This window comes from Urocitellus parryii, chromosome 5 (genome assembly GCF_045843805.1).
Source record: "Urocitellus parryii isolate mUroPar1 chromosome 5, mUroPar1.hap1, whole genome shotgun sequence".
NCBI classification, from domain to species: Eukaryota; Metazoa; Chordata; class Mammalia; order Rodentia; family Sciuridae; genus Urocitellus; species Urocitellus parryii.
Window position 1 is genome coordinate 91638481 of NC_135535.1, and position 20142 is coordinate 91658622.

At 33.7% G+C, this 20142-nt stretch overlaps 1 protein-coding gene and 1 pseudogene across 3 annotated transcripts in view; both read right to left on the minus strand.

The window, feature by feature from the left end:
- The window catches only part of Pik3c2g (phosphatidylinositol-4-phosphate 3-kinase catalytic subunit type 2 gamma), a 332111-nt gene that overhangs the window by 17967 nt on the left and 294002 nt on the right, over positions 1-20142 (minus strand). For all 3 annotated transcript variants that reach the window (XM_026391946.2, XM_026391945.2, XM_026391944.2), the window contains one exon: positions 16775-16869. In XM_026391946.2, the coding sequence (XP_026247731.2) occupies positions 16775-16869 (95 nt within the window). The remainder of the gene's footprint in view (positions 1-16774; positions 16870-20142) is intronic.
- LOC113185019 (trafficking protein particle complex subunit 2-like) lies at positions 2843-3386 on the minus strand (annotated as a pseudogene).

The window sequence follows — 20142 nt, forward strand, 5'->3', positions numbered from 1 at the left end:
CCCTCCCTTCCTTTCTCCCTCCCTCTTTCCCTTCCTTCTTTCCTGTGTGCTATCTCTGTCTCTGTCTCTCTCTCGTCTTTCTTTCTTGGTACTGGGATTGAACCCAGGGGTGCTTAATACTGACTCACATTCCCAGCCCTTTTTATTTTTTATTTTGAGACAGAGTCTTGCTAAGGTGCTGAGGCCTTCACTAAGGTGCTGAGGCTGACTTTGAACTGGCGATTGTCCTGCCTCAGCCTCCCCAGCCCCTGGGATTACAGGCATGGGCCAACCTTTTCAACTCCCTTCTATTGGAGCTGGACTGTATGGATAACATCATTATTTGGACTTGATCTCAAGATGAACCTGAAACCATCCTCACTTTCACCTGGAGACTTGACCCCTAATTGCTGTGCTCCTCTCCTTAAGGTCTTCCTCACCTTCTCTTTGTAGTTCTCTCCATTAACTCCTTAGGAATTTATTATCAAATGAATATAATATGCTATTTAAATCTCCTTCTGGGAGCTGATGAAAACTTGCCCATTTCTTGGGGGTTGTGCTGTATTTCTGTGCCTCCTCTTATCCCTGTGCAATTCTCCCCATCTTGCCTCTTTTTGATAGAATACAAAGAAGGAACAAAAAGTAGCAGGAGAATTTAATTTAAAAGTAGCAGGAAAAACATTTAATCAAAGAGTTGCCTTATAGGGACCCCTGGGTAGAGGGCAAGGGCTGGATCCATATTGACACCAAACATTCCCCACAGAGGGAATTGATGTCTCAAATATGTGTACTGCTTTTTTATCAAATGTATGTCAGTGCTTTTGTTAACACAGATTTAATATTTTAAAGCACTGCTGCATTCATAGTAGATTTTAAAATTATTTTATATTTCTTAAACTTACGATATATTAAAAAGATATTAATAACATCCAAAGAATCATTTTTAAAAATAAGTTTAAAAAGCGGTCCTACTAGTTGCAAAGATTAGAAATGAAGGCCTTAGGATATTCTTAGAATTCACTAGTAGATATTTCTTTCTCAACTGAAGAGTGAAATATAAGGGATTCATAGCTTGATTATTGTTTTAGGTTGCAAAACTTAAAATATACGTAGGTATATTAGCAATTCTTTATTCAGAATGTTGACCTCTAAATGGTATTGTTTTAGTTTTATGAATAATTAAATGTACAAATATTCTGCCTTTCTTTCCCCAGGTTGCATACAGCATTTCAAATGGCCTTCAATACTACTATTGTTGCTCTTATGGCTAAAAAAATTGAAAATAAGGCTAATTCATCAAAACCGACAGAGAAAGGAAAGCAATAGCATGTTGCTACAAAAACAAAACAGTTAAAGCTGTTTATAAAAATCATCTAACATTTAAGGTATGCCAGTTACCCTTCAGTATTTTCATATGGGTATCTGAGGGAGATATTTACTTTCCATACATAGTAATAATAATAATAGCTAACACATAATAAATACTAATTACACAAGAAGCACTCTCTTAAAATAATCCTCAAGTCAGTATTGTCATCTTTATTCTATTAGAAGTTTTTCTATAAAACCTATGTGCTTAACCAATGCCCTATATTGACTTTCTACAAAGAAAGGCTAAGCATTTGGAACCCTTCTAGATCAAGTTTTATTAGGAATGTGATGAAGATACAGTTGGTTTAAAAATATCAAGACACTTTGGAAACTTCTGTAGATTAATCCAAAGCTTAATTGTATTTAATAGGTTATTATCTTTTCAATGAATAATTTATGAGAATTTTCTTTTTTTTAAAGTTAAATGTTTCCAATCACAGGATGATATAAGCTTCAGTAGAAATGAACTGACGATGATTAAAATATGATAGGACTATCAAAACCTGAAGTCTATGCCAGAAACAAAACAACATAATAAAAAAGCATTTTCTCATTTCTGTGCCTGCCAAATTACAATTTTTAAACTCAGGGTAGCCATCATGAAAAGTTTTTTTTTTTTAAATAAAGTGATAGTGTTTAGCAAAAGTAGAGAAGCACGATTAAAGTGTTTGTGATTCAGTTTTTTTTTTTTTTTTTTTTGCTTTACTTAAAAGATGAAATGGTCTTTCTAAACTGTATATGTTGGTTAATGTGAGAAGAATGATTTTAGGTTTTCATGAATTAAATTAAGATGGTCTTCTGCCTAATATAAAAATTTAAGCCTTTAACAGGACTCATCAATAGGTAATTTGCAATATAATTTTCAGTTAGCCCTCCTCATCTGCAGCTCCCACATCCACTGGTTTGGATTCAACAAACTAAAGATCAAAAATGCTTTCTTAAAAAATCGTATCTGTACTGAACATGTACAAACTTTTTAACTTGTAAAAATTACCTAAACAGCATAGTATACCAACTACTTACATAACATTTTTATTGAAGTAGATATTATAAGTAACGTAGAGGTGATTTCAAAAACACAGGAGAATGACTATAGCTTATTAGCTTATATGCAAACACTATGCCATTTTATATAAGGGACTTGGGCATCTATAGGGAGGCCCTGTAAACTAGTTCCAGATGGATACTGAGGGACAACTATTTTTTTTTTAACTTAATCTTCAACTTAATGTTGTTAACAACCTACAGAAGTCACAGTCTAACAGAATTCTTTTTCTGACTCAATATGTACAAATTAAATTGCTTCTCAAAATCTAGAATTTTAATTAGAGCTTCAGATTTTGTCACTGAAGTACCTTGTGAAGTTTGGCATGGTTTTCCACTTTTCAATCTTTATTTATTTTTTAAGTTTTCCAGATTATTTAATCCAGTTACTTACGATGTACACAATTCAGAAGTATAGCCCATTGTGGTGACATTGTTTACTCTGCATTCAGCTTAAAAGGTGTTTCTTCCCAAAGGATTGAAATTTTCTGTCAAATGCCTTGACTGAACAGGACAATTGAGTTTATAAAATGGATTCATTGCAAATTTTATATATAAATCATCAACATCAGTACATAAGTTCCTGATTCCATCTTCTTGCCCTATATCATGAAGCATAATAAATCTCATATGCTCTACAGTGACAAATGCTGACACAAACCACTTATTGAATTTGTCCATAGTTTTCAAATACATGTTGTTCGAAAGCCACATGTTTTCACCCACAAGGTCAAGAGCAGCGTGAGCTATGAATTCCTTCAGACAAGGATGACCATCTTTGGATTCTGCTTTTCTCAGCTGGCAAAAATTTCATTTCTGAAACTGGATTATCATGGTGGCCAACAATGACAAAGTGGAAGCTTCCAGCCATTGTCTTCAATATATAGTTCATTTAAAAAATCTTGCTCACAGCACACAACTGCGGAAACTCCATGAAAGTTCAGTTCCATGGTACTCAAAACCCGGGGACTATTTTGCCTCCCTGAGGACATTTGGTAATATCTGGAGACCTGGTTCTCATTAGCTGTGCCCGAGAGGTAGGAGTGCTACTGGCTTTTAGTCGTTACAAAGTAGGGACGCTGTGACCAACTTACAATGCACAGGACTGCCTCCTGCAACAAAGAATTTTCCAGCTCCACATGGCAATTATGCCATGGTTAAGAAATGCTGGGTTAGCTGAATGATCTAGGGAAAACCGAGCCTCTGAGAAGGCGGGCATTTGCAGATCGTAAACCAACTTCTCCATCTTAATAACGTGTAAGAAGGGTGGCTTCAAACCTCTTTTTTTTTTTTTTAAGTATCTACTCAATAGCAAATGTTGATGAGCTGCTTATGAATTAACTGGTAATTAAACTCTTAAAAAAATGCTGACATTCTTTAAATGATTCGAAATCTGACCATCAGCCTCTATCCCTAAGTGCTAAGCAAATTGTATAAAGAAAGGAGATGAACTCTGTTTCATTAGGGGTTGTTGGAGAATTATTCATAACAGATGAAATATTGGAAGATTAGATGTATGGTGCTGATATATTTGCTAGTATAGGAAGAAGATTGGATGGCAAAGGTCAGAAACTAGTAATTTAGAGATTAAAAAAGTTGTCTGCCTATGTACTTCAGACACTTATATCTTGTCTTAAAAACGGTTTTATTATGATTTAAATAAGTTTATAGGTATATAATGCATAGATATCAATCATCTGAGTGGTACAAGATTAGATGATCAGGGCAAGATTTGAAAGGATAGAATAATGAACTGTATCTAAGAAGGTTAAAAATAGCAGATCGAATGCCACGTTCTTCTTTTGGGTTTAGAAGACTCATTCTGTAAATCCAGGATATGAAAAAATTGACTTAACCATATACTTGGGAAAACACATAAATAATTATAGATTCAACACATTTATGTGCTAGAGATTGTACTGTATTGCTCTACAGCATGCATATCTATCTCTCTGTCATCTAATATCTATGATATCTGTAGTTAATGTGAAGCTGACTTCAAATGGGAAGATACAAATAGGTTAAATGGATGAAGAAGACATACCATGCTAATATTAATAAAAAGAAAGCTGGATTAACATATAAATATCTGAAAAGCATCTTGAGAGCAAAATGTATTGCCAGGACTAAAAAAAATAATTTCCTAATGATAGAGGATTTAATACTCAAGAAGACATAGTAATTTAAATGTTCATGCAACAGTGTGCACAGTAACAATTATAGTTGCGAATTTTAATATCTTTCTTTTAATAGTTCATCAGAACTAGTATACAGAAAATCACTAAGGTTATAAAAGACTTGAATAACATAATTAACCAACATAACCTAATTTTTATTTGTAGCATACTCTACTCATCAATAGTAGAACTCATATTCTTTTCAAACATACATGAAACATTTACCAAGATGTATCATGTTCTAGGCAATATAACAAGCTTCAACACATTTAAAAGGATTACTATCAAATGAGAATGTCCTCTAACCTCAGTGGAATTGAACCAGACATTAGTAATGGATAACATCCCTGAAATTTTTCCAAATAATAGGAAATGAAACAAAATATTTCTAAATAATCTGTGGACAAAAAAGAAATCAGAAGAGAACTATAAGAAGTATAAACTGTAGGAAAATGAACATACCAAAATTTGAGGGATACAGCTGGAGCAATACTAAGAGGAAAAATTACTAATTCCCTATATTTGAACAAATGAAACATCCCAAATCATTGGCCTTAGCTTTCAAAGAATAGATAAAAATAATATACAGCTTTTTGTTTTGTTTTGTGGAGTTTGTCTGCTTGGGTCATATTCTTTTTGTTTTCCTTCATCAGAATATTTTTGTGCTTCTCCTTTGTGATGAGGTTATTTTCTCTAGCCATAGAATTCTAAATTGTCTTCTTTTCTTTCAACACTTTCCTGTGGTTTCTTGCCTACAGTGTTTTTTTTTTTTCTTCCCCAGTATGTGTTGTTTGTCTCTAGCAATTTCAAAAAACTTTTTTTCATTGTTATTTATTTTGAGCAGTTTGATTACAGTGTGTAAAGACATGATTTTATTTGATTTTTTTTCTTTCTGTTACTCCCTGAGCTTATTAAATTTATAAATTCATGTCTTTCACTAAAATTTGGATGTTTGGGGCCAATATTTTTCTCCCCCTCTCCTTTGTCCTTGTGGGAGTCCAAAGATACAAATGTTAGATGTTCTGATTTTTTTCCCCACAGGTCTGTGAAATTCTGTTCTTCTTATTTAAATCTTTTTTCCCCTTCTGTGTTCTTTAGATAATTTTTGGTGAGTTTCCTTCAAGTTTATTGAAGAATCACCTCCATTCTTCTATTAAGTTCATTCATCATCATTTTTTTCATTTTTGATATTTTCTTTTTTAATCCTTAAGTTTATATGTTCTTATAGTCTTTAATTCCTGCTGATAATGCCTAATGCTTTGTTAATTTCAAATAGAACTTTCTTAATTCTTAGAGAATAATTATTATTGCTACTTCAAAGTTTTGTCTGATAGTTCCAAAAATATGATCATCACAGCTTGGTGTCTATTGATAACTTTTTTCAGTTGAAGTTTGTCAACTGCCTGGTCATTGTATGAGTAATTCTGGGTAATATCATATCCTGGATATTATTAACATTATGTTGTATAGACTCTGGCAATTTAATCTGCTGGATAAAATTGATATTTTTGTTTTAAGTAAGCTGTCAACCCAATTAGGACTGTAAATTCTGTCAAGTGTTGTTTGAAAGTGTTCAAATCTCAATTCTTTTCTCAAAGCCTTTGTTATTCTGATTTGAGTCAGTTCTGCTGAAGAGTAGCTCAGAAATTAGCCTGAGAATTATTTGTTTATACGTAAGAGGGGTACATATATACCCTTTTCTGTTTCTCTCCTATCAGGGATTTCCCTTACACTATCTGGCAAGCATAGGCCACTTTTTTACATTTCTTTAATCAGAAATACAGAATTACTATTGGAGTTTTTGCTGCCAAAGCTGCCAATACCACCTGGACTCTTTGTAACTACCACTCCCATGTTAAGGGCACAGTGACAATCACATGGAGTGGGGGGGGGGAGAGAGAGAGAGAGAGAGAGAGAGAGAGAGAGAGAATATGAATATATCCATATGTGAGTAACCTCTCCAAATTTTGATCCCCTTCCATACTTTTCTTGTTTTTGTTTACCTTTAAGATTTGTTCTATCTATCTATCAATCATCTATCTGTTATAATCAGTAAGTGGGAAGATCTCTTGTAGTCTTATCTTACTGCACTGCAACCAGAAGTTCTAATGGCTGTTTTTAATTCTCAAGACATACATAAGGACTTATAACCATAAAGTCAAGGTTTTGCATGACATCTATTATCTGCCCCTCTTTGTTCTCTTCACTTAGTTATGTAATGATTAGGTTTGTGTGCCCAATATAACGTGGCTAATATACAGGGATATTTCATGGGTACACAAGAAGATGACCAGGTCTCTTTTGGAAATTGTTTTTAATGGGCCAGGCACACATTTGAAGAGTCTTTCTGGGCAATGTCTGTCAGGAACAGGTATAACTAAAGTTGCATTAGTAATATAAAAGGATGTTAATAATAAAATCTAGATTAAGAAATAAAAGCCCATAATTTTGAAGGCTTTATATCTCATTCCTTGGTTGTGGGAGCTTAGAAAAAGATTTAAATTTGCTAAAATTCAGCTTACTACTCTGTGAATATGGATACAAAATTTTTTAGTTTTCTTTTGGTGAAATATATCTTAAAAGTACCTGTGGGTTCTTGGTACAGATTGGATAGGCAAAACATCTTTTCATGATATTCATAGAAAGTAAGTCTAAAGAAAAGACACCTGGAAAAATCATTCTAATAGTTGACGGGCTGTCAGACAGCAGAAGAAAGGGAGGTACCACTTGTTCACTTGCAGGGTTCCATCCAGTTGAATGGCAACTGACATATTTTTCTAGGAAGCTAGTATTTCTGTGTGTAAACTTAACTAAGTCTTTTTTAAAATTAAATTAAAATTTTTTTGTAGTTGTAGATGAACAGCATGACTTTATTTTATGTGTTTATTTTTACGTGGTGCTGAGGATTGAATCCAGTGCCTCATACATGCGAGGCAAGAGCTCTGCCACTGAGCTCTAGCCCCAGCCTTAAACTTAATCAATTCTTATAAGGACAAACAACTGAGATAGACAGCTTCCTCAGCAGGCATAAGCCTCTCCTGAAACAAAGCAGAATGCAAAATGAATGAGAAAGAAGATTCTGACACTTTGTAGGCAGAGGAGGTGGGATGAGAGGAATTGAATTTTTGTGTTAAAAATGAAGACCTACCTATGTCAGATTGGAGTTTTAACTCAGAGAGTGCATGATTTCCAGTATTTGCATTTTAATGCTTGTTTCTATGAAGAGTACTTTGACATATGGAATAAAAAAATTTGAATTTCCTGGAACTTAATTATTTAATTGATTATTATAATTTTTTTGCAAATGCAAAATACAGTCCTAAATGAAATGTCTTTTTAAAAATAATTTTACAAAATTTAAACTTTCAGCTTTTTGCTATCTTCTGTAAATCTTTACTTGCTTATCAATCTTGTGATTTTTCTATTATTTCTTCTCTCTTAGCTTATATATTTTACATAAAACTGTAACATTGAGGGGGATTTGGAGAAAGGACAGATTAGGGAACAAGACTGTCAGAAAACAAACAAACAACAGGGCAGTGATTATTGAATTCCAGTCATGTGGATACATATGTATTGATGGTTATGTAACACAGTGAGTGCCTAGAGCTTTTGAACATTTGAAAAAATTGCCCTCAATTAGAATTCACTTTCTTTTTAAGTGAGACAGATTTTAAGATGAAATATTGGGCACTTGAACATCCTGTTTATTATCAAGTATTGTAGACAGCTAAACTCAGAGAATCTATTCATTTGAAAATATAGCTGACAGTAATTTGGTCTGGATTATATTTTTTATGGTGCTATACATTGAAGCCAATGTTTGCTTATTTAACAACTGTGTATTAAGAGGATTATGTTGTAAAACAAAACAAACAAATAGACAATAAAACAACCTTAGGAATTAATCTCATGAAGGATGTGAAAGGATTTTTACAAAGAAAACTATAGAACGGGAAGAAAGAAATTTAAAAAGACCTTAGAAGATGGAAAGACCTCCCATGTTCTTAGAGAGACAGAATTAATATTGGCCATACTACCAAAAGTTTTATACAGATTTTGTACAATTCTCATTGAAGTATCAATGACATTCTTCACAGAACTGGAAAAAACAGTACTAAAATTCTTTTGGAAAAATAAAGACCTAGAATAGTCAAAGTAATCTGAGCCAAAAGAGCAATGTTGGGTGCATCACAATATCAGACCAGAAATTATACTACAGAGCTATAGAAACTAAACAGCATGGTACTTGCACCAAAACATATATGAAAACCAATGGAACAGATCATCACATGATGATCAGAAAGCAGAGACAGAGACTCCACTTGTCGAATACAAATATATATCTTAAAGCCACGCCTCCATTTCCCACCTCCTTCAGCCACACCCTGCCACTTCAGTTAGCATTCAGTTAATCCCTACCAGGGGATTAATTCACTGATTAGGTTAAGACTCTCAAAACCCAATCATTTCTCCTCCGAACCTTCTTACATTGTCTCACATGTGAGCTTTTGGAGGATACCTCACATCCAAACCATAACAATATATATATTTTATATATATATAAAAGAATGAAGCTGGACCCTTATCTCTTATCCTGCACAAATGTCAACTCAAAGTGTATTAAAGACCTAGGAATTTAGAACTCTGCAACTGCTAGAAGAAAATGTAGGCTCAACACTACAGCATATTGGCATAAAAACCAACTTTCTGTACAAGACCCCTTAAGCACAAGAAACAAAACTAAAAATGAATAAGTGGAATACCTTCAAACTAAAAACTTCTCCACAACAAAAGAAACAAGAGTGTGAAGACACAGCCTACAGAATGGAAGATCTTTTGACACCTATTTCTCAGATAGGGCATTAATATTTAGAATATATAAAGAACTAAAAAAACTCAACACCAAAAAAGCAAACAACCCAATTAATAAATGGGCAAATGAACTGAACAGAAGAAATATGAGAGGTCAACAAATAGATGAAAAAATGTTCCACACCTTAGCAATTAGCGAAGTGCAAATTCAAACTAAATTAAGATTTCATATAACTCCAGTAAGAAAGGCAATTATCAAGAATACAAATAATAATAAATTGACAAGAATGTAAGGAAAAATGTACATTTATGCATTGTTGGTGGGACTGCTAATTAGAGCAACCACTCTGGAAAGCTGTATGGAGATTCCTCAAAATCTAGGACTGGAACCATAATGTGACCTAGCTGTTTCACTCCTCCATATATTTCCAAAAGATCTAAAATCAGTCTACTATAGTGATGCCATCAGTGTTTATAGCAGCACAAAATTCACAACAGCCAAACTATGGAATCAAATTAGGTGCCCTTCAACAAATGAATACATAAAAATCTATCATGTATATATACCATAAAATATGGTATATATACATGATAGATTATTATTCAGCCATAAAATAATTAAATTATGCCATTTTCTGGTAAATGTATGGAAGTGGAAACTATAATGCTAAGTGAAATAAGTCAGACCCAGAAAGTCAAAGATTGAATGTTTTCTCTGGTATGTGGAAGTTGATCTAAAGTAAGGAGAAAAAAGAGAGAAAAAAGAAACAGGTTGGGGGTGGGAATTTCATCAAAACAAAAGAAAGATCAGGGAAGAAGGGATGTGGGAAGAGGGAAGAGAAACAGGATCAGGGGAAAACAGTGATATAAATCTAATCTAACTTTCCAATATACATATATGAATATATTACAGTGAATCTCCTCATTATGTATATCCACAAGAAACTAATTAAAATGTAAATAAATAGAAAAAATAACTGTAGAGTAGAAGAAAGAGAATAGGGGGAGGGAGAAGAGGAAGGTGAAAGGTAGGTGCTGGGAACTGAATTGGAACAAATTATATTCCTCATATTTATAATTACATCAAAATGAATTCTACTATTATATATAACTATTATGAACCAATAAAAGATTAATGTACAAAAATAAATAAATAAAAAGAAAGGTGGTTCTGCTTGCATTCTGCTCCTTGAAGGCAGGAGCTTAGTTGCAGGTGAGGAGAAAGAGGTGTTCCCCTTAGACGAAGATTAATGTATTGGAGAAAAAAAGAGTATTGTAGTAACACTTTAGTATACACAAAATATATTTCACCATTTTTTATTTTCAGGAAATTATCAATGCAATTGAAACTACTATATAAAATAAGATGATCAAAATTTCAAGAGCTCATATAGGCAATTAATGTCACATGAATGGTCTGTGTATTATGTATAAGAAGTTCCCAAAGGTGGAAAGTTCACCAGGAGCAAGTGTGGCCTTGGAGCTTGAGAGAAGATGAGTGGTTTCAGTTGAACCTGGAAGGTTGCACTGGGTGTAGAAGGTAAATAGAAATAAGACATGGCTAGACAGAATGATGGTGTTTGGTCGAGATGAATGAAACATCTAGATATCATACAAGTTTTGTATTGGGGCAATATAAAAGGTGTTTATAGCTAGATTGTTTAGTACCTATGTAGTAAGCTAAAGAATTTGAACTTTACAGAGACTATTAAAATTGTTTATTGATATGACAAAAATGGAGTTTTGTGCAGGAGGAATTAGAGGAAGAAAGAAACAGACAGGATATCACATCAATCAATCAAATTAATTCATAGATGAAATGATAGAGACTATTGAATAGGATTTTGAGAATAATAGAGGCAAAAAGAAATTAAAAGGATTTGTCAACGATTATATATTTGTTAAAATGAGTTGAAATACAGAAAACAGAGAAGTTTTGACTAGGGGTTACTTAAGGATGGGGCAAAAGCTGATAGAAATAAGTAATTCACAATGAAACCTGGTTTTAGTGGAAAGTAGAGGACTGAATTTCAGAATTTTTGAGTTTAAATAGATGCAAGATACCACAGTGTTAATGCCCATCAGACAGTTGGAAATATGTAAATAGAAATCAGAGAAAGATTAAAAATAGACCTATAAACTTAGGAGTAATTCATATTATATTCAAAGTCTCCAGAGTAGATGAAATTATTTTTTTTTTTGAAAATTAGTTTCAGCAGTTCAAGCTCTGCATATTGGAAAATCTCCACATTTAAGGGTTAAGTGTGAAGCCACCCTTTATTAAGTAACTATGTATATCACCTTTTTAAAACTTATCAGAGGTAAGGAAACCTCATGTTGTCAGAGAGGTTGGAGAATGTGGAGACAGTCCAGTTTCATGGAGATCTTTGAAAACAGTTCCAGAAGAAAGGAGGCATTAAAGATGTTGACTGTTCCAAAGAGATCAATGATATCAGGTGTACAGAAGAGTTTAGGGTCCACTTCATTAAGAAATAATTGGCAACCTTTAAGGGTTATTGTTTCCTTGGCTAAAAGCATCATGAAACACATTAGAATCTATGTAGCAGGACTGGCTCCTCTTCACTATCTTTTTTTTTTTTATCTCATTCTTTGTAATGGGAGATCAATGTCATAATGAGCCAACTCCAGGAGAACATTTTTTTTTTAATTTAAGGAATATGTGCTAAATATAATTGATGGAATGATTGCTATAAAGAAATCATTCTTCATTAAGGAGTTGTCATTAATTTTGATTTAAATACATCTAGGATGGAACAGTTTTTAAAGTTTTCTTTAAGAATCTAGATATTCAACAATTAGAGTTGGGCTATTCAGTAGACTTAGCCAGATCAGTTTGGAGAGGATACCCAGAATCTTGTTACTTATGTGTGCCCAGTGTTGCCATTATCTGCACTCCACTTCCACAGCCCTGCTTTGTTAACCTCAAGTTTTAAATTTTCTCTTTTCCACTCCAACAGGCATTACAATTCACTTGGTGCTAAGTCCGGAATTCACACTTAATGCAGAGTGCCATGTATGTGGTAGCTAGCAACTCTAGAAATGTTTCTGAAAGTGTGGTCCATGTCCATTTGCTTGTGAGCCTCAAACAATGCTCATGTTTTGCAGCAAGAGAAAAACTGGTATAGAAAATGAGTAGAGACCAGGAGGTATTGGTACAACACAGATGTAGCATCTAAACTTAAACTTATAGAATCAAAATCACTGGAGGTTATACCCAGGAGCCTTATTTTTTTTAAAGCCAGGCTATGCTAATATACATTAAAATTATAAGATAAATTTAAAATAAAAAAATACAATGTAATAAAACATTTTGTGTGTGTCTCTGTGTACATGCCTGTGTGTATGTGTCTGTGTGTATATACCTTGAGATTCTTATTATATTTGACTCCACTTCTCTCTCTTCTGCTAATTTTCATATATATCAGCCTTATATCTTATAAAATAATCAAATAAGACTACATTTAAGGTGTTTGCAGTTTTTGTGACATTACTTTTTCCTCGTTTTAAATTACTTGTTACAGTATAAAAGATGGTAGTGTGGGTAGATTCAATATCAGAAGAGGGTTTCATCCTACTGATTACTTTTAGAGCCTTTGACAGGTTCTACCCTGGTGCAGAGAGAAGAAAACAGCCCCCAAATGACACACAGACTAGGGTCATCTATGGGGGCAGGATAGACGCTGCAGAAGCCAATGGAAGAGAGCATCTCAAAGTGGGAATCATGGGAAAGGGAACAGAGATTTTTTTAAAAAAATATTTCAAATCTAAATTATTTTACATGTGTCTTTGTCATAAAAACTGCAATATATTTTTTAAAAATACCTCTTGGCCAAGCTTGTAAATAACTGCAGTGTTTTGTCAGTCTCTGTTCAGTAGAGTAAATCATATTGTGCTGTTTTGAAGGGGAAAGAATTTTAGCAATTTTGTTTTTGCTTGTGATCTCACAGGAGGGAAGTAATTCTTAGAGTAAGGCTTCAAAGATTTAATATAAGATAAACAATTCCTTTCATCAAACTTAATAATAAATATAACAGAACCGCAGGCACAATAATTCATTTTAATATTAATATAAAATCAAGCACAACTTCTTTAGTCTGATTACTTTGGCATGTGAACAAATTAAAGGCTCAAAAAATAAATAACAATTAGCTAAAACTTGAAATGAGAAAAGAAAATATGTTAAGAATTTATAGATAGATCTTAATGTCATTTATATTAAAATACTCTCTCTGATTTCAAATAAACAGAAGAAATAAAATGGTCATTTGAAAGAAGCTGCAAAAAAATGCAATTTGGGAAAACTTGGTTTTGATGATTTTTAGGTGAGAAAAATCCCCGTCCTTAGTTGTTCACATGAGAAGTCTTCTGGCATTCTTGCATTAACAAAGTATTCATTGAGTACTACCATGTATTTGATACAGAGAAGGTGAGAAAATAAAGTAAGAAAGAAAGATGTAAATGATCACAAAGAGGGATGGTGTTGCAATTTTACACATAGGGGTCAGAGAAGAACCTGAAAAGATGATAAAAAAATGTAGTCATTAGAGACATGTAAGACTGAATCATGGAGAATATTGATCCATAAGGCTAGCAAAGAGCATTCAAGATAGTTGAAGTAGGAGGTATAAAGTTCCTGAGGCACCAACATACTTGCTCTATTCAAGGAACTGCAAGGGAGTCACTGAGGCTGGAATGGAGTGGTTGAGGGAGTCTGAGGTAGTTAATGGAGAGGTCAAGGGAACCAGATTAGTAGCACCTCATGAGCCATTAGTAATTATCTTGTCATTCATTGAAAGTGATATGAGACTCTTCCTCCAAAAGGACATAAAGAAAGTAATGATAGGCTCTGACTTTGTTCTCCAAGGAGTATTCTAGCGGCTAGGTTAGGAAGAGATTATGAAGAATTACGGCAAAAGCAACAACTGTTGAGAGACCACAGCAGTCATTGAGGTGAGGGATGATGGTGACTTGAAGCAACGATGGTAGCAGAGAGGTGGAAAGTGGGTTGGGATTTGGGGTTTATTTCAAAAGCACACTGACAGAATTTGCTGATAAAATGGGTGTAGCTGTGGGAGAAGAAGAATCAAATGACATTAAGATCTTTAACCTGAGTAACCAGAAGGCCCAAAGTGCTATTTACCAGAGGAGCAGGTTGGAAAAGAAGCAAGTTTAGAGGGGGCCATCATTGGAAGTTTGATTTGGTGCATATTAAGTCTGAGAAGCCTACTGAATTTCCACTGGCATCAAAGAGTAATTAGTTGTACATACCATGATGGATTGAGGGAAGCACTCTGAGCTGGAGTTGTCAATAGGGAAGAAAAGACATGAAAGGATTTTTAAAGCCATGAAGAAGCTAGATGTAGAAAAAGAAAAGGGATCTAAAGCTGAATTTCAGGGTCCTGAAATCTCTCAGTGTTAAAGAGACTAGGGAGGAATGGGAAACAGAAAGTAGACGGAATAGTCGGACTGCAACAAGTTTTACCTCCCTGATCACTTCAATTGTGAGGGCACTGGCAATAGTACAGCTCTCGTGGACATGTTCATTTTTGTTTGTTTTGTTTTCCTTTCTCTCTAGATCCACTTGGTCATTTGTCATTTTTCCCGTAACTTGATCTCCATCGTAAACTCTGGCTCTTCCTCCCTCCCTCTCACCCTGGATGCCTGCATTACATTCTCTTTGAATATCCTCATACCCTCATTGGTAGTGAAACTTCATCTGAGTGTAAAATTCATTTTTGAAGACTGTCAAAAGTAATTTGAGAATTCATCTGGTGAATGAAATGGGTGACCAAGTTATTTAATATTGCTTTTGATCAAATATATGGCATGGCCATCGAATAGCATCACCAAGTTTCCTGTGTGGTTTATATGCCAGATCTAAAAAGCAATTTCCACAGGCATTCTCTAAAAGGTTTTGAAAAATGACAACGTCACTGAAACAAATATATAGTTTTCAAGAGGACTATTTTCAAGACAACAACCATATATCATATATGTATGTGAGTTCTTTTGACTTAACAATATTTCTTCATATATTGTTTTATCATGTATTTATAATGGGCGCTAAAGACCATGGACATGCTTTTAGCTATAAATAATTTCTGAAAAAAATCTCATTTCCCAATACGAGTTTCTTAAACAAATTCTAGTCTCATTTAAAAATATCTTATCAAAAGCAATAAAAGATCACTATGTCAATGAATAAAAGATCTACAAAAAAATTAAAAATATTTGCCCAGATATTACAAAAATTGTTGACAGTGAACACCACAGATTTACTAATAAGCATCCTTGGATGTCTGGCTAGTATAGTTGTAACAAATGTATCCCCTGCTAATTATGGCAATTATTTGTTCATTGAACAAATATTTATTAAGTTTTGGTGTGTATCAAATGCATGTCATGGGGAGAAGGGTTTGCTCCTTTAGACCCTTCCAATTGCATCCTGAGAGATTTATATGCCTAAAGAGGAGAGCCAAAATTATGTTATTGACTTTCTTATCCAGTATAGTCTTCTGGGGAGTTGTGTTGTGTGGAGTACCTGTTTGGGCAAGAGTACAGAAGAATGTAAGGGCTGGTGAGGTTTAGTTACCCTTTTCTGTTTACTACACCTAGACTGAGATAATCAGTCACTTAACTTGTGATGCAGAGACTCCCTCTCTTTCTTAATGATGAGGTCCAATTACCATCCTAACCTGTGATTTGACCCATATTGAGCGGATTGTAGTAAGAGAGTGGAGCTTTTAGTTATCCTCATAAGCTAAACAGATTTGCTTTCAGTTCTGAAGATGCAAAGATGGGGTTCCCATTCTCAAAACAACATAAAAAAAACCCATATAAACAATTAACAACAAAATTCCAAACACCAAAGATGGTAACTGGTAGTTAAATTGATTGTATAAACTCAGAATACAATTAGAATTTGTCAGGAAACCCTGGTGATGCTTAGCTTCACAAAGAAGCTACTGTCAAAGAGAGTCCATCTTTCACATCTTCCATAGGATGAGTTAGAAATTCTTAGGACCCAACCTTGCTTTTTTTTTTTTTTTTTTTTTAAGCCCTTAATTCCTAAGCTATTCCTGCTTTCTCAGAGCCTATTCATTAGATTTTTCCTGACACTTCAGTTTTGCATAAAATCCAATTTTCATCCTAGGACTTTCCCTGTGAAATATTTTGTAGTTTTAGCCTAAGGATTGCAATCACACTGAGATAAAAAAAAAAAAAAACTATAATTGGCTCATTGTTCCTTATTTAAACTTGGTTGCTAGACCCATTCCTCTTAGTAATGTTGACACTAATTGCCCGGAGGAGGCAAACGATTTTTGAAAGTAGGATTATATGTTTCTTCTTATGTATTATAAACTTACAATGTTTTTCATGTGTTTCACAAGTATGGTCAGCTTCATATCCTCATATGATATCACTAACTGTACCTTAGGATTCTTGTCTGGAAACTTCTCACCTGAGAAAACAACAGAATTTCAGTGAATTAAGTTGGAAGGAGCTCATGACAGAATAAATCAAACATTTAAAGTCTAAAATAGGACCAATAAATAATATGTTAAAGACACATTTTTTTTCAGATAATGTTGAAATCTTAATACTTGTCAGGAGGCAGGCAGGGTTGTTTAGCTAGAGGTGGGATTTGTGCCTAATCTTCCTGAATTAACTCTTTCTTCTAATGTTCCATGTTTTATTTTGATTGATAACCATTATTTTCACAATTACTTAAGCTTGAAACCTCGTTTTTTGGCTCCAATTTTTTCCTTAATGCTCAGGATAATGAGCTTAAAGTATTAGAAATCATAGAGGTTAAAAATGTGGGCTTTTGAAGTCAGTGAAATTTAGGAGCAAGTCCCAGCACTACTTGTGACCACGTCATTATGGCGAAGATGATCAACATTCAGTGAAATGAAGAGAAAAGTCACCTATTGCTGGATAATTCAGATGATTCTAAGTCGCTTATTAAGCACCCAAGAGCTGTTTGCAATTACTGATCGCCTCTCTCTATATTATCTGTGCTCACTTCTTTCTTTCTTGTCCCCTAAACCCTAATTCAGACCCAGGTGTAAACTTCTTGCCTGAACTATCAGAACACACTCTTACTGTCCCTCTAGAACCCAAATTCATTTGTACTCAGCTACGGGTAAAAATTCCTATAGCAACTTTTATAAAATGACTCTTTCCATCAAAGTGCTTTTCATAGATTTCCATTGCTTATGAAAAACATCCAAGTTTCTTAGCCTGGTATTGCGGCTACTCATCTCTCTGTTTTATTTCCAACTATTCTTCTGTGCTGAAGTCCACATGTTTAATTTTGCAGACACTCTCCATCATTTCTTTTTAGTCTCTTCTCATTCCCTTCCTTTGAAATGATCTTGTCCATCTTTGTTGGCTATTGAACTGCTATCTTTCTTTAAGGCCTAATTAAAATGCAGAATAGTTTCTGTTGTCACTTTTCCTTGAACACCCCCAGCACTGCTCTCATCATTTAATGTTTATATAGCTCAATTTATTTAGTGGATTATAATCTATCTCATGTTTTTCTTCTTTTCCTATTTCTCCAAGGGACATAAGCCAATGTTTGGTTTGTAATCTATACATCAAATATTTATTTAATAACAAAAGTAACCTCAAGTTTTCTTTGCATTACATGATTAAAATGAATGTTAGTATTTTTTTTCATTAAAAATTTCTGATTCATGGACCAATAAGCATGATTTCCAATTTTTAAAAACTTTCTTTGATAGTCTCTGATTGTCTTTTTTCTAAGGGAATTTAGTGAGAAGAAACTTGTCAGTGTTCACCTGTGAACTCACTATGGTTCATGTTCTTTTCTGATAATCAATCCTAATTCTCTAATCTTTTCTAATATTTGGAAATTACACCCGAGCAATATCTTTCCTCCCCAAAATCCCATTATCAGTTTTTCTAGTAGTTTACTTATCATATATAGGTAATAATATTAACTAATTTTACTATTAATAATGTGGATTGTAGACAATGAAAAGAGTATTTCTTACAACTGAGATGTTTATTACATTAATATAATGAAACATCACTTAAAATGTCTTTATCCCAATGACTAAGAGACACTGTAAGTTAATTCTGAGTGTAGTTTTTAGGAAATTACTTTTCATAAAAATGTTGAATTTTTTGGTGTGAAGGTGCTAAAAGGGCAGATGACATTTTAGTGCACAATAAATATTGTATTTTGATTAAATCGTGAAATAATTATTAAGTAAAATCTCAATATATTTAGTCAGAGGAGTTTTAATTCAAAAGTAGGAAATAAACCTAAATTTATGGCCGAGGCACTAAATAGTAAAGGTACAATTGCTACTTGAACACGTCGAAGATAATATTCTATCCTAGACCACTCATGCAAGATTAGTAACCAGAGTTTCCATGAAAACATGCCTGAGTTTAGAACCCAGTGAAAACTGGGCCAGCAGGAAGTCTTAAAAGTCAATGTCCTAGTAGCAGAGGGAATTCTTTTTTCTCTAGCTTTTACTGTGTGCTAGGGTAAGAGCTTTAAGTATGTCACTCACCAAGTCCTCATAGCAAATCTACAACGTTTGTCTTATCTCCATCTTACACATAGGAAACAAAGGAACTTGGTTCAAGATCATGCAGACAATAAATGGTTCAGGATTAAATGATACCCAAAGGCAGTATTTAATAAGAATTATGTTGCAAAGGGGCAAAAAGAGGACCACAGCATAAGGGAACTAGTTTAAATTAAGAGCCTAAGAAGGAAAATTTGAGAACAGCTTGATGTGGACAAGAAGCTGCTAGAGTATTTTGATCCTTCTGCTTCAAGTTAGTCTGGGGGATTCTTACCATGCTTTACTTAATCCTCTATAATAACCTCAAGAACTATTAAAATATTATTAATCATAAGCATAATTGTGTTGTGATGCTTATGTGCATAGAACCACTACAACGAATGCATTGCTGCATAATGTATTATGCATAGTGTATCCACTAGCATTAAATATAACATTTCAAAATTTAACTTTACTAAGATGATAATATATACATGTGATTAAAAAATTAAAAATATTTTAAATGTACATAGTAAGAAGTACTCCTCCCATTCCTAACAGTTATCCATCCAAATCCCTCACTTTCCCATATATTTTTCCATAGAGGGACACATATTAAGAGTTGTTCCATAAGCATCTGCAAATAAATAATTTTTTTCCTGCTTTTCCATAAAAGGCACAGTACATTTACTACTCTGCACAGAGATCTTGGAGATATTTTCCTATCAATAATACAGGTTTTAAAAAATGTATAGTTTCAATTATGTGGAAGTGTCATAATATATTTAATCAGTTCCCCATTGAGTTTTGTAGCTGTTGCAATTACACCGCAACATATCCTCTTGTATGTGTCATGTTGTACCTGTACACAAATATTGTAGAATGAAATTTTAGCAGCAGACTTGCCGGTCAAAGGGTATTAGCATTTTTACTTCTGATAAATGTTGCCAAATTGCCTTCCATGGGGCTTGTACCAATTTGCATTTCCACCAGCAGTGTATCAGGCGGCCTGCTGATTTATCACCAAGTCCGTTAATTAAATTTTTGGGATTTTGCCAATCTGATGAGAAAAAGTGGTATCATTATAATTAAATTTGCATTTCTTTTATGAGTGAGGTTGAGTATCTTTTCATTTGGTTAACAGCCACTTATATTTCTTTGTGTGTGGATTATCTTTCCATGTTCTT